At 41.6% G+C, this 13,113-nt stretch overlaps 1 protein-coding gene across 1 annotated transcript in view; it reads left to right on the forward strand.

Moving 5' to 3' along the window:
* The first annotated feature begins 5,992 nt into the window (after positions 1 to 5,992).
* The window catches only part of GUCY1A2 (guanylate cyclase 1 soluble subunit alpha 2), a 299,132-nt gene continuing 292,011 nt past the window's right edge, over positions 5,993 to 13,113 (forward strand). Inside the window, exon 1 of the mRNA XM_037505696.2 lies at positions 5,993 to 6,635. Coding sequence (XP_037361593.1) covers positions 6,345 to 6,635 — 291 coding nt within the window. The 5' untranslated portion in view covers positions 5,993 to 6,344. The remainder of the gene's footprint in view (positions 6,636 to 13,113) is intronic.

Genomic DNA, 13,113 nt, shown 5'->3' on the forward strand with positions numbered 1-13,113 from the left:
ACAAGAACATCTGGAAAGAAAACAAATAACTCTACAACAGAAAAATTATAAATTATTGGTGTTTGAGGGTACTCTATAGGTTTTACTCAACCCTTTAAATTTAGGTATGAAGGGTCTGTGTCCTAGAGAGGTTAATCAACTTGCTTCTGGGGTTGCATGGCTAATTACTAGCTGAGAAGCTATTAGAAAATAGAACTTCTGCAGAGATCAGTGCTTTTCTATGATGTTATGTTCCAGGGAATAATTCCAGCAGGTTAATTGTATATGTGATGTTTATTTTTAATTCAATAAACCACTCACATTGTGATTTTAATTCAGCCAATTTGTTTTTCTCCATGTTTTTAGGACATTTGAGGACAAGTTATAAGGGGCAGGCAGGAAACTTATTTTAATTGAAATAAAATGGATTAGGAGTCAGGACTGGAATTCTGATTCTGTTATTAGTTCTACAAGCTTGGAGAAGACAGTTATAATCTCTATGTAAGAACTTTCTTATCTGTAATACTGGGGAAATATACCTCATAGTGGTATTGTAAAGATTAAATGAAGCAATACATAAATAGGGACTAAGTAATAGCTTTTCAATAAATATTAATTTGCCTCTAGTTAAGTCTGTTTGGTAAGCAAGGAGTTTGGGCATGGATACAAGTGGAAATATTTAGCAAAATGATTGAATGCTATACAGGACCACAATCGAATCACTTATCAACAAAATTCCACTCTCACTGGACATTGGACAATATTGTGTCCTACCAAAACTTACAGAGACAAACAATGATCTTGCAATGTAGTCTACAGTTGGTGCTTGAAAAAGATCCCAACTTAAATGTGTAGAGATATAATGATGCACAGTTGAAAGAGTGGGATTTGTAGGAAGCCCTGGAGCTGATACTTTTATTTGAAGTATTGAATTAGAGGGTCTCTCTCCAAAGGATGAAGAATTCCTTCAGTGCATCGTCTAATGGAGTGCATAGTCACTTGAAGCCACTTGAGGAAGAGGGTGCTGTCTGCCAGAGGCATCAAAAGATGCTTAGTCCTTTCCATCCTTCCTGCTTTCTTGGATATGGTGGCATCAAAACACAGCAGCTGTCGCACTCATAAGCACCTTTTTTTCCTTTTATTATGAAGTTTATTGTAAAATGAAATACACATAGAAGTTAAATGATATTTTCTGTGTATCATCTGAAAAGTTTAGTCTCTTTTTATAATATCTGTCAGAAAAAGAAATATTTCTCTAAAACTAATCTCTTATTAGTGGCATATCCAGTCAATCTTATCAAATCTTTTTTAAAATTTTATATATTTTTACATCATTTTTCATTTTTGCACAATGTATGCATTTTCATTTTGGTTATAGTCCCCATATAATTCCCACCCCCTTCGTTTTGATCCTCATCCCTCTCCCCCGCCACCATAGTGTGTCTCTGGTTTATAGTTGCTGGTTGATTTTGATTTTATAGATTCTCTTAAGTGTTGTATTGACTTTATTGCTTTTCTCTATTTCTTCTCCTACTCTCTCTTCTCATTTGAGCATCAAATGCCCTGTCCCTTCAGAATGGTTTTATGACACTATGGTTGTATAGTCTTCCATGTGTCCCTTTATAGTCAAAGCAGATGGGTCTTCTCATTGTGCTATTAGTCTTAGTATTTAGTTAGAAAGTTTTTCAAGAACATGAAACATAGTATCTCCACTTTTATTTGTCTACAATCTTTTAGGGAAGAAATGCATTTACCTCTTCTAAGAGAGAGTAAGAGAAAGTGTGGGGTATAGACAGCTCTCATTCAGGGAACATGTACATAGGGTAAACCTGCAGATGAAGTGTTTATTTGTGTTTCTGCCCATGTTTGTGTAACTTTCCAGGTTAGGGAAGCAGAAGAACATGTGCTAGTGAATTCACCATCTTCTATATTGCTTTATAGGACTTGCATTGAAGTTACATATACCATTCCTGTGCGTTACCAGATGTATATAAAGTTTGACTAAGGGAGCAGTTTCCTCCAGTTTTCTGACATCAGGCACGAGCTCTGCTCCAGGGAAATTTTATGCAGATATTGTGGAGTTTCTTAATGTAGACTTAGATGGATGAAAAGAAGTTAAGAGAGTTTGGAGCTCTGAAATGCAAAGAATCTGGAGACTGAGGACTGATGACAGTTTTTATTTAAATTTGAGAGAGGTGATTTTTCTTTAACCACTTCTCTGGGAAGGATACAAATGAAAGTAAATGCAACAATATAAGTGAAGGGGATTTATAATTTGCAATGCTGTATGTGAAGCTGAGACTTATACAACAGGAGCTGTTTTATGCTTAAGGGGGTAGTAGTGATCAATTAAGGTGGAGAACCTGCTTTTTCAGGACTCCTTCCTAGTGTTTAGTCAATCTAAAGTGAGTTCCTGGGTGTCCTCATCAAATTCACAAACAAACCAAGTAAATTCCTGCATTCTCCTTTCTCAACAGGACCTGGTACATCCAGTAGGGCTGGGGTTGTGAGCACAAGTGTCCTAAAATCAGAGCAGAAGCTATTCATTTTCAGTGAACTACTCTTTCCTAACATATTTCAATTCCTTTTGCTAGCTCTTGGCATTTTTTTTTAAAAGGTGAATAGGTTAAGCTTCTTTTTAAAAATATTAATTCAAACACAGAACATAGCACTCTTCATGTGGAGAGTTTTTGAACTCTGCCCCTGAATAGAAATACAAACTTGAAAGAATTGCAGATGATGTCCTGGCTACATCTATGCCTTTCTTTGTTTATAGTTTAAAAATCAGTGAGAGAATCATGATCCAAGGCAGGGTAATTTATACAGAACATTGTAAGACCACTTCATCAGGCTAGGTTCTGTAAAGAATCTTTGATTCAGCTGTTTCACACCATGCAAAAATGTCCCATAGGTTCAGAGTTCTTCCTGGCAATAAACTTAGAGTGTAAACAAGAAGACTCTGGGCCTCTTGCACGTATTAGAAACAAATGATACTTGTTTGCATTCAGTCATTTTTACTGTGAGGCAAGAGTTGAGGTGATTAGTAAGAGTTATGGGTTTAAATTCAATGCAAAGTTTATTTACCATGGTAATAGTAGAACTTTCTTTGGTGGGCACAACAAAAGAATGTAAAAAAAAAAAGAATATGAAGGATATTTGCTATTTAATATCTTTCATAATCTCTCTAAAATTCTATGACTCTGAAGAACTGGATGATGACATCATCATTACTAACATAGAGAACAGGGAGCCCCCACCTATTATGCTGTGACCATATTGCACAGCAAGAATATTAAAGTGTCCCCAAAGTTGGAATAGTGTAATTTTCAAAAGCATCATCCATTTTATTTTTGGGAAAAAGGCCAGTGAAATTTCTTTGAAGAATTAATGACTAACCTTTTTGATAAAAAGTATAATTTGTGTCTAATTTCTAGTGTAAACAAACACATATAGAATTAGGTGAATTAATAGGGGACATCAATAGTAGTTCCATTGCACAATCATTTTGAGAGCGGCCTAAATTTCCTGCTAAGAGAAGAAACTATGCAAGTAGCAACTTAGCAGGCTGAGAAAGGTAATATAGTTATGAATGGAAATATGCAAGTGATAGTACACACTTTTCATTTCTTTCATACCTATTTGAGATATGGCGATGTGCATTTCTCTGAATCAATTTGAATGGATTTTTTCCAAAATATAAAAGGAAGATGCAAACAGCATTTATATTTATTTGGGTGCTCATAAAAAATTGGGAGTATTTAGAGTAAAAAGGATTTTTGTGTAGGGATATAGAACAGGTTTGTTTTTATTTTTAACTAATTTTAGAATTTCTCCCCCCCACCCCTTTTTAAGCTGGGTGATGTTTGTTTATGAAACAGTATATGTTTTAGGATGACAGGTTCATGCCTCTTCAAATATATGTTACACTATACCCACCACCAAAGTACCCATAATCCTCCATCTCGTACATTGGGGTCCTTCCCTCCCTTACTCCCAGCCTCCCCCTAACCCCTTCAGTTCTTCAGTCAGAGTCCAAGGGTGGGTTTGAACTTGGTTTTCTGTTCCTTTGCTTTGTTTCTTTATATTCCACAAATAAGTGAAATCATCTGGTATTTGTTTCTATCCTCTGACTGACTTCACTGGCATAATCCCCTCCAGTTCCATTTGTGTTGTTGCAAATGGCATGATTTCATTTTTAAAAAATTGCTGCATAGTATTCCATTGCGTGTATATGTGCTATATCTCATGTGTCTAATTATCCATTGTGGGGCTGTTAGGTTGTATGCACAGCTTGCCTGTTGTAAGTAGTGTTGTAATGGACATAGGGGTACACATGACTTTTTGAATTACTGTTTTCATATCTTTTACTTGGTTGTATAGGATTGAAATTGCTGCATCGTGTTTTGAGGGGCTGCTATAATGTTTTCCATAGAGGCTGAACCAGTTTTCAGTCCACTAATGTTCACTAGGGCTCATATTTTTCCCGCCACTCTTCCCACCATTACTTTCTAGTCTTCTTGCTATAGGAAATTCTCATTCATGTAAGCTGATATGTAATTGTGGTTTTGGTTTGCATTCCCCCCATCATAAGTGATAGCATTTCTGGTTTATTTTTATATAAACACAGCCCATAAACCTATCTGCCTTCACTTTGGAAGGACCAGTCTTCAAATGTTTTTAAAAAATTTTTGTTCTGTGGTGTTAGGGAACTAAAGCCCCAGCCCCTGAACTTTTCTTTCCCAGGAGGGGGAAGAAGTCGAGGTTGCTCATCTCCCTTGCTTCAGGGGGAAGAATCAGGCAGCCTGGAACCCCTCTTCCAGGACACTCTTGTTTGCCCCTTCTTCCTATCCCTTCTCTTAATGTCAGCACGAGTGGGAACCTTTTCTATAATAGTGCAGTGAGTGCAGGCATTGAGGGTTGCTGCTGCTAATAAGCCATGAGGCAAGCGTCACTGTGAACTCTCCACAAGGGATGTGCTTGCGCTGAGTCTGTTCTGGGCTTGGAAACGCTTCCCTCCCTGTTTCCCCTTAGCTTTGCAAGCAGCATTTGAAGCGAAGTGCAAACAGACCGCTCTTTGGTGCAAAGAGCTGAGAGAGTGAGGTACGTGGGCTTGCGCCTGGGTCTTTGCAAATGTTGTCTGCCTAGGAACTGTCTTCCAGCCTGAGATCTGGCTATCACCGCTGCTAGTGGCAAGTGGAGCTGTCCAGCACTAGTGCAGAGCTGGCGGTAACGGGAACCCTGAGCCTGGAGTGCCCCACCGGACTGATGCTGAGCAACAGGACTCTGGCCCTAGCCGGCGCTGTCCTCATTCAAGGCTCTGGGATCTCTCTGAGCCCACACAGCCTTTCCCCTAGTGGAGAACACTTGTCCCCCTGACCTGCTCCTGCAGGACTGGTGCCAACATATTGCCCCTTCTCTTCCCTTGTAAGCATCTCCCCTGGAACCAGTGGGCTGGACCACTTGGCTTTCCCCCTTGCTCAGAACTTCCTTAAAAAATCGGAGCAAGGCAGGGGAAGGACAAATAGGGACCCTAACTGCCCACTTTGAGCTTTCAGGCTTCCTGAAGTGGCCCTCCAAGGAGGTCTCCAGCTTCCAGTCCTGCGCCCTCTTCCTTCCTGTGTGCCTGCCTGGCTCTTCGGCTCCCCCAGCTGCCACTCCCGGGGAGGAAGGGAAGGGCATTTGGGGTTGGAGCCCTTTGATGCGATCTGAGCTTTGGGGCGCTCCTCCTCCTTGGAGGAGGGGGTGGTGGGAAGGGGAGGGCGAGCAGAGGACGGCTAGGAAGTGTCCTCATTGCTCCTGAAACGTGGCGACAGGCAAGGCAGAGACTCCCAATGAGTATGATGGCGACACGTGATACCGGCGGAGGGAGAGCATGGGGGGGGGGAGGCGGATACAGGCAGAAGGAGGGGGGCAGGCAGCAATGGGGGAGAGGCGGGAGGAGAGGGCGGGGGGAGAGGGAAGAGGGGCGAGTTAGGCGCGCAGGCGGCAGAAGCCTCAGCCTCCCAGAGCGCACGGGCCTCGGCCCTCCCCGCCCCGCCGGCCGCGGTCACACACTCGGAGCCTCCCCGTGCGCGCGAGCAGGAGCCCGGGCACCGATGCGCCGAGGCGGGTGCTGAAGCGGTGCAAGGAGCAGCGGAGAAGGCGGTGGCCCCCCGCCCTGTGCCGCCGCCAAGCCCGGGCCCCAAGTTCCCACCATGAGCAGCCGGCGCCGGGGTCTCCGCAGCTGCAGGGGCTCCATCCCGGCCGAACGCAGCCGCCGCGCGCAGTGGCCCCAGCGAGCCTAAGGCGGCCGCTCCCGGTGCTGCCGCCGCCGCCGGTCGGTCTCGTCCCCGCCGCCGCTTCGCCGCCGCCACGCCGCCAGCAGCATGTCTCGAAGGAAGATTTCCTCCGAGTCCTTTAGCTCCCTCGGCTCCGACTACCTGGAGACCAGCCCCGAGGACGACGGGGAGTGCCCCCTGTCTAGGCTCTGCTGGAACGGCAGCCGGAGCCCGCCCGGGCCGCCCGAGCCCCGCGCGCCGGCAGCCGCCACCGCCCCGGCCCCGGCTGCCTCCGCTGCGGCTGCCGCGGCCACGGCCGGGGCCAGGAGGGTGCAGCGCCGGAGGCGGGTCAATCTGGACTCTCTGGGTGAGAGCATCAGCCGCCTGACGGCGCCCTCGGTGAGCAGCGGGCGGGCGGAGGGCCGGTGTCTCGGGAGAAAGGACAGGGTCGGGAAAGTTGGCGCCAGGCTCACCCCCGCGTGTGTGTGCCTAGCCCGACCGCTGGGGGGCGGCCCGGCCCTGCCCGCCCGGCCGAGGGGTGGGGGTGGGGGTCTGCTGCAGAGCGACCTCGACCTCGGGGCTCTGGCAGAAGGGCGCTTTGGAGCCCGCCAAGGGGGTCAGACTTCAGCCTCCTGGGCCTCAGAATTGGGGGCTTGTGCGCCCCCTTCCAGCCTTGGCCCCACTTGGTAGAGCTCCCCCTGACAGCCTCCTGCTCCTACACACCCACCTGTTTTCTTTACCCCAAACTTTCCCAGGCTCCACATTTACCGTTGCCAAGTCTCCAGCATCCCCAAAGGGCTCCTACCACTTTCAGGAAACCCTCATTTCCCACCCACCTTCACCCCCCATGCACTTTTGCTCTTCAGCGTGACCTTCTCTGACATCATTGAATTCCACAGCTATGTGCATTCTCTCTTGCATCTTGAGAAATTGACTGTCAGATGCTTTTTTTGAGTTGCCTTCTTATCTCTTGTTTTCACTGGACCCCCCCTTTTTTTTTTGGTTGACACTCTTCTCTGGGTAAATTCAAATTCGGTGTTTGATTTTCTAAACCTCTGATCCTTGCTCCGGTTGGTCATCTTTCACTCTCTTTTCCTGGCTTCTTAAGTGCTTTCTCGCTCCTTTTTTTTTTTTTTTTTTTTTTTTTTTTTTGTCCTTGCCTTCTGTTAGGCCCTTCATAAATATCTGTTGCATGAATGAATGCCTTCCTAGCCTTCTCTAAACTTGTGATCATTAGGGAATATCTGTATCAGCCATTTCAGGGGTATCAGAAATCCCCCCAGCTTCTAGGCATCCTTTCAGAGCCCCTCTGTCTGATTCCTGCATGTGTATTCCAGCTACCCTTGACTTTTACCATCTGCAGGAATGCCAGACCTCTTCCCAGTCTTTCTCTTTTTGGAGGAGCTGTTTTGAAGGAATCTATATCAGCGGATAGAATCTGAAGGAGATTCAGTGTCAAACCACTATCACTTTTTATCCTCATGCTGACCTTGGGTTCAAGGACTTTGGCTTCTAACAGCATTTTAGCCACCTACCCTGAGAACTTCTTTAAAGTTTCCAAAATAAGTCTGGACATGGGTCTTGTTTGCACAGTCCTGAGTTTCACTTTTGAAAGTACTCTTGCAATTGATGGTGTGAGAGACCTGAGAGGGTGTGGGTCCTGAAGGGCTCGGGACTGGTGACAGGCAGTCCTATAAATTATTCCTGTGGTTCTTACAATTATGGAGAATAACCTTTGCTGTTAGCACTAAAATGATTCTTTGGTCTTCTTCCTTTTCTTGTGTATTTTCCCTTCCTGCCACTTTCTTCCATTGATAAACTAGGAACTAAATCTCAAAATGGGCTGTTTTTTTTTTTTTCTGTATTTTACTGTAAATATTTCCCAGGAAACATAACTTTAGGAACTATTTGATGTTGCAATTTTTTTAAATATAAGTCTTTGTGAGAGGAGTCCAGTAGTTATATGCATCTGCAATTTTGTTTTAGTGCCTAAAACATTTGTGTGACACATTAATATCTGATATAACTTTGATTAATTTGGGAGAAGAATTATTTTTAGTTTTCTTTTGCCTAACAATCAGAATTTACAAAATTCTAAAAAGTAATGGTTGCATCTCTGGTGACACCAATTTAACCTAAGAAAATTCTCAACACCTTATGTGAGGAATACATAAGACCAAACTTAAATATGTATTGCCAAAATAAGAGAAAGGTAATTTTCACTTTTATAAATCAAATTTGAATAACTCTGGCTTTTTACTGGATAAGAAGCATGTGTCCAGATAATGGTTTTCAGGATAAGAAATTTGAGAATATTTCCCATGGTCAAATCTACACAACAGTGATATATGCTTTACATGAGTAATTCCTGTCTTTTGAAAAAATTACATCACATGTAGTGAATATAATAGACATTTTTAACATCATAAGGCAGGTAGAAGCCAATTCTCAATGACCGCTCATCAATAGACTTAGTAATACCAAGCGAACAGGTTATATTTCAAAGAAGTGACTTAGTTCTGTGGTCTCCACTCACATTTTCTTTTGTTTGGTGAGCTAGTGCACTGCTTCAAAAGTTTCAGTAGATTCATTCTCTTGCATAGTCAAGATCCTAAACTTGGGGCCTCCCTGGTGGCACAGGGGGTTAAGACACAGCACTATGAAGATATCCACAGCCACTGCAGCACGAGTTCAATCCCCAGCCAGGGAGGTGATCTACGTGGTGCAGCAGATCTCTCCTGTGTGCCCGCTGCTCCCCTCAGCCGTATATTTCAGTACATCTGCCTGTTCTGCTCACCCCTCTCTCTGGTGAATCCTCTCACCTCCCCCCACCATATCCAACCCGCACCCCAGCTCTTGTATGCATACATAAATAAATATTTGAAAAAAAAGATCTTAAATTTCTCTGAAAATACTTAGGGAGATGGTTGTGTCCTGTCTACTCTTTTTCTTTAGAATGAAGGTACTTTTATTTAAATTTCTGAAAATAGCTGTTATCAGAGAACTTTCTTTCCTGAGAATTTCTGATGGTTTTGAGTGTTGTGAGCTTTCTTGCATTGTCCCACAGTTATACTTCAGGAGAAACTAGATGTGGAAGCTCCTGTTTTCTTAGTTTTCATCATGGAATATTGTCTCAATCACTGGAGATTGGTTCTTTATTCACAACAATTTGCAAGTAGGAAAATAGAAATGAACTTAATAAAAACTGGATATTGCTAAGTAAGTTAGTGATCTGATCAATGATCTAGCCAAACTGAGGCTTCTGATATTTTAAGTCATTTTCAGTGCATTGATGTTGACTGTAAAGATTATAAAACTTTACATCATTTTAATAATAAGTCAATTGAATGAATGAAATTGAAACAATTCTAGAATATATGACACCTAGTTCCCATTCATTGTACCTTGGACATCTAAACACTCTTACATCTCCAGGCCCTTTAGTTTTAACTCCTCAGGGCCCGTCTTGTCTGCAAGGCTTTATAATGAGGCTCCCTCCAATTCTGGGACCTTAAAAAGACATGTATAACATTGCCAAACTTTGACTAAACTGTCAAAATAGCATTTAAAGAAAAGGAAGCACATATTAGGAGTTTTAAAACTTTGAGGAAAGTAGACTACTTTCTTAAGTAAGGGCGTCAAAGAACTATTTATACCACCCAATCATTACAAAGTATTTTAGGGTCTTCTATGTGGCAGATATTGCACCAAGTACTGGCAATGCAAATACAGACAAAACACTCCCAATCTTTGTTCTTTATTTATAGCCTTTATTTTAAGAGAACTGTATTGAGGGAAAATATAAGCTCTCCAACTATCCTGGACATATCCAGGGGAAGTTTTATTTATCATGCCTTTTGGATTGTTCACTCTGAATCTCTGGAACACAGACATAATAATAAAAACAACCCTAAAGACCTGACTGAAGATATATATCTTCAGTATATATCACTTATTATGTTACTTATTTTCAAGTGATTTAGTGCTTGGGAACACATATGGAGAAACAGCTGGGAGTTTCACATCATGATGAATTTAGTAACTCATTCATTTCTATTTTATTCGTAAAAATGAGAGTTGCTTGGAACCATAGTGCTTTGACATCAGGCTCAGGTTTGGTAATAACTGCCTGTGAGGAGGGTACTCTAAGAGACACCCCAAGAGCAAGGCTTCCCTGTGTTCCTTGTTAGGGCACCACTGGTGTATCAGCATTGCAGGTGGCTTGGAGAAAGAGGAACAGAACTACTGGAAGGTTCGAAAATAAGGGGCGGGAGCTCCAGACACAGTGATTATTTAGTACATTGAGAGAACAGTTAGGAAAGAGAATGGAAGGGAAGCCTGAATTCAAGTAGCCATAAAGCAAAAATTATTTATTTTGGGAGAGGAAATTATATTGAAACATCCCTGTAAAAAAATGAAAGGACACTCAAAGTACAGGTTTTGCCTCTCCTGATGTTACATAAAATGAACTCTCTTACATGTGTAAGACATTAAAGAAAATCTTAGAAAGTGTGAGAGTAGCTGTAGTAATATGTAAATAATGAAAAAATTATTTGTGAATTTGGATAGTTGATGCATTTATATTTTGTAGTTGAATTTTTTTAAATTTCCCAAATTACAGTTGGGAAATTTGCTAAAATGTATTCTAGTAGTTGTAATGTTTTCATTGTTGTAGGATTTTGATGCCAATATCAGAAACCAGAACTTAATGGTCATTTGCTGCTTTTCTTTAATTCATCCCTAGTCACCATTAAGCAACATGTTTAGAGTTAAAAGAACAGGGTTTGGTGCTTGGAAGCCCTGGGTTTGACTATTCCTCTGCTGTGCCCTTACTAAGCTTGAGAGTTTGGGAAAGTAAAAGCCTGCCTTCTGGGAACCTTGGGTTCCTAGTATGTAAAATTGGAATAAATACCATGTAGATTTGTTGTGATACCATGTAGATTTGTTTTTTGTTTATACTACTACATTTTATTTTGCATAATCTCATATAACAAAAAATACAGTAGACCACCTAATCACAGAAACACTGTACTTTGTTAATCTCAGAGCTTAACAGTAACCACTAGCATTTTTATAATATGTTATGGTTTCCAAAATGCTTTTACAAACATTGTGAATAAAATGATTCCAAAGATGTCCTTAAACTTTAGGTGGTAAAAATGTAAAAAAAAAAAAAGTGACAGCGCATTGCCTTACATGCCTTACATTGCCTTACATTACATGCCTTACATTGCCTTACATTACATGCATTACATTGCCTTACATAGCTCATCTTCTGCAGCCAGTTTTAAAATGATTTGACATCTTTGTAAAACTCCCTGAAACTCAATAAAGATGGTTTTAGGTCAAGACCCTTTAATTTCAATGAAACTTGAATGTCTGCAAATGATCTAAAATTTCATTTTTTTTTGAATAATTACTGGCTACTAGTAGCCTTATTGAAAGAATTTATAGGTTAACTGATGTCTTGTTCCTAAAAATAATAAAAGTGATAAGGAGATTATTTCATTGGCACTTATCACTAGTCCATTAAAAAAGTGAAAACTGCAGTACCTTTTAGGCCCCCTGGCTGTGACTTGTGTATACACAAGCCTATGTAATCCTTGAAGATTCAGGCTTTTCTATCAAATTGCTGAGTGCAATGTAGAAATATTTTTTTTATTGCTTTTACAAATTCTATAAAAGTACAAGGACATAGACACCTGGTAGATAGTGGATATTTTATAACATACTAGTTTTAAACTAGAAAATGAATCACATAGGTGATAGAGAATTTCAAGCTTTCCCCGCCCCTGCATTGTATGTGTATTTAGTTGTGAAGTGCAACAGTTACCCAGCTAATAGCACTTGTGTTCCATGTACAGCGTGCTATTTTGTTTGGCTACCAACTCAACTGTTAGGTCTTTATTTTGAAAATATATTTTGGGTCCCCCCTGGTGGCGCAAGGGGTTAAGATGCAACTTATGAAGCTAGCAGCAGCCACTGCAGCATGAGTTCGATCCATGGACAGGGAGCACAGCAGACCTCTCCTGGCTCACCCGCTGCTCCCCTCAGCAGTGTATTTCAGTCAGTCTGCCTGTTCTGTTCCCCACTCTGTCTCTGATGAATCCTCTCACCCCCCACAACTCTGGCCTGTACCCTAGTTCTTATATGCATAAATAAATAAATCTTTAAAAAAAACATATTTTGGCAGTAGGAGATGACATCAGTTGTTAGTTAACAGCTAGAGGTCATACATGATTATATATTCCTTCTTTAGTATATAATTTATCTACCCTCAAATGTGTGGAATGAACACTTGAGTGATGTTATGTATTTTTCCCCTTTGTATCATCATCGCTGTTTTTTCATTCACCTTGGTTTTGTCTTGTTGCCTCAGTCACAAGAAACTGAGCTAACCCAAAAATTAAATTTGTATTTTGTTAAAAATGATAGTAAAGTAAATGCATTCTTTGTCTAAATCTATTTACTGTCTATCTACCTTGTTCGTAAATCCTTGAAAAGATATAGTTATCCACTTTAGATTTTCACACACATCTAGGAAGAAAAAACACTACATGGCTACTGAGGGGAATATTTGCAAGGGCTCTCTGGTGATGGGTGTTCTTAGCAGGTCCTTGTTTGATGCATGAGCTAGTGATTTAACTAGAAATTCAAAGTTCCACTGTTTAATTTCTTTTTTTTAAAGATTTATTTATGCATACAAGAACTGGGGTACAGGCTAGAGGTGTGGGGGATGAGAGGATTCACCAGAGACAGAGTGGGGAACAGAACAGACTGACTGAAATACACTGCTGAGGGGAGCAGTGAGCGATTCAGGAGAGGCCTGCTGTGCCATGTGGGTTTCTCCCTGGCCAGGGATCGAACTCATGCTGCA

The sequence above is a fragment of the Talpa occidentalis genome, unplaced genomic scaffold, assembly GCF_014898055.3.
Source record: "Talpa occidentalis isolate TD23 unplaced genomic scaffold, MPIMG_talOcc4v2.1 talOcc4.12, whole genome shotgun sequence".
Taxonomy (NCBI): domain Eukaryota; kingdom Metazoa; phylum Chordata; class Mammalia; order Eulipotyphla; family Talpidae; genus Talpa; species Talpa occidentalis.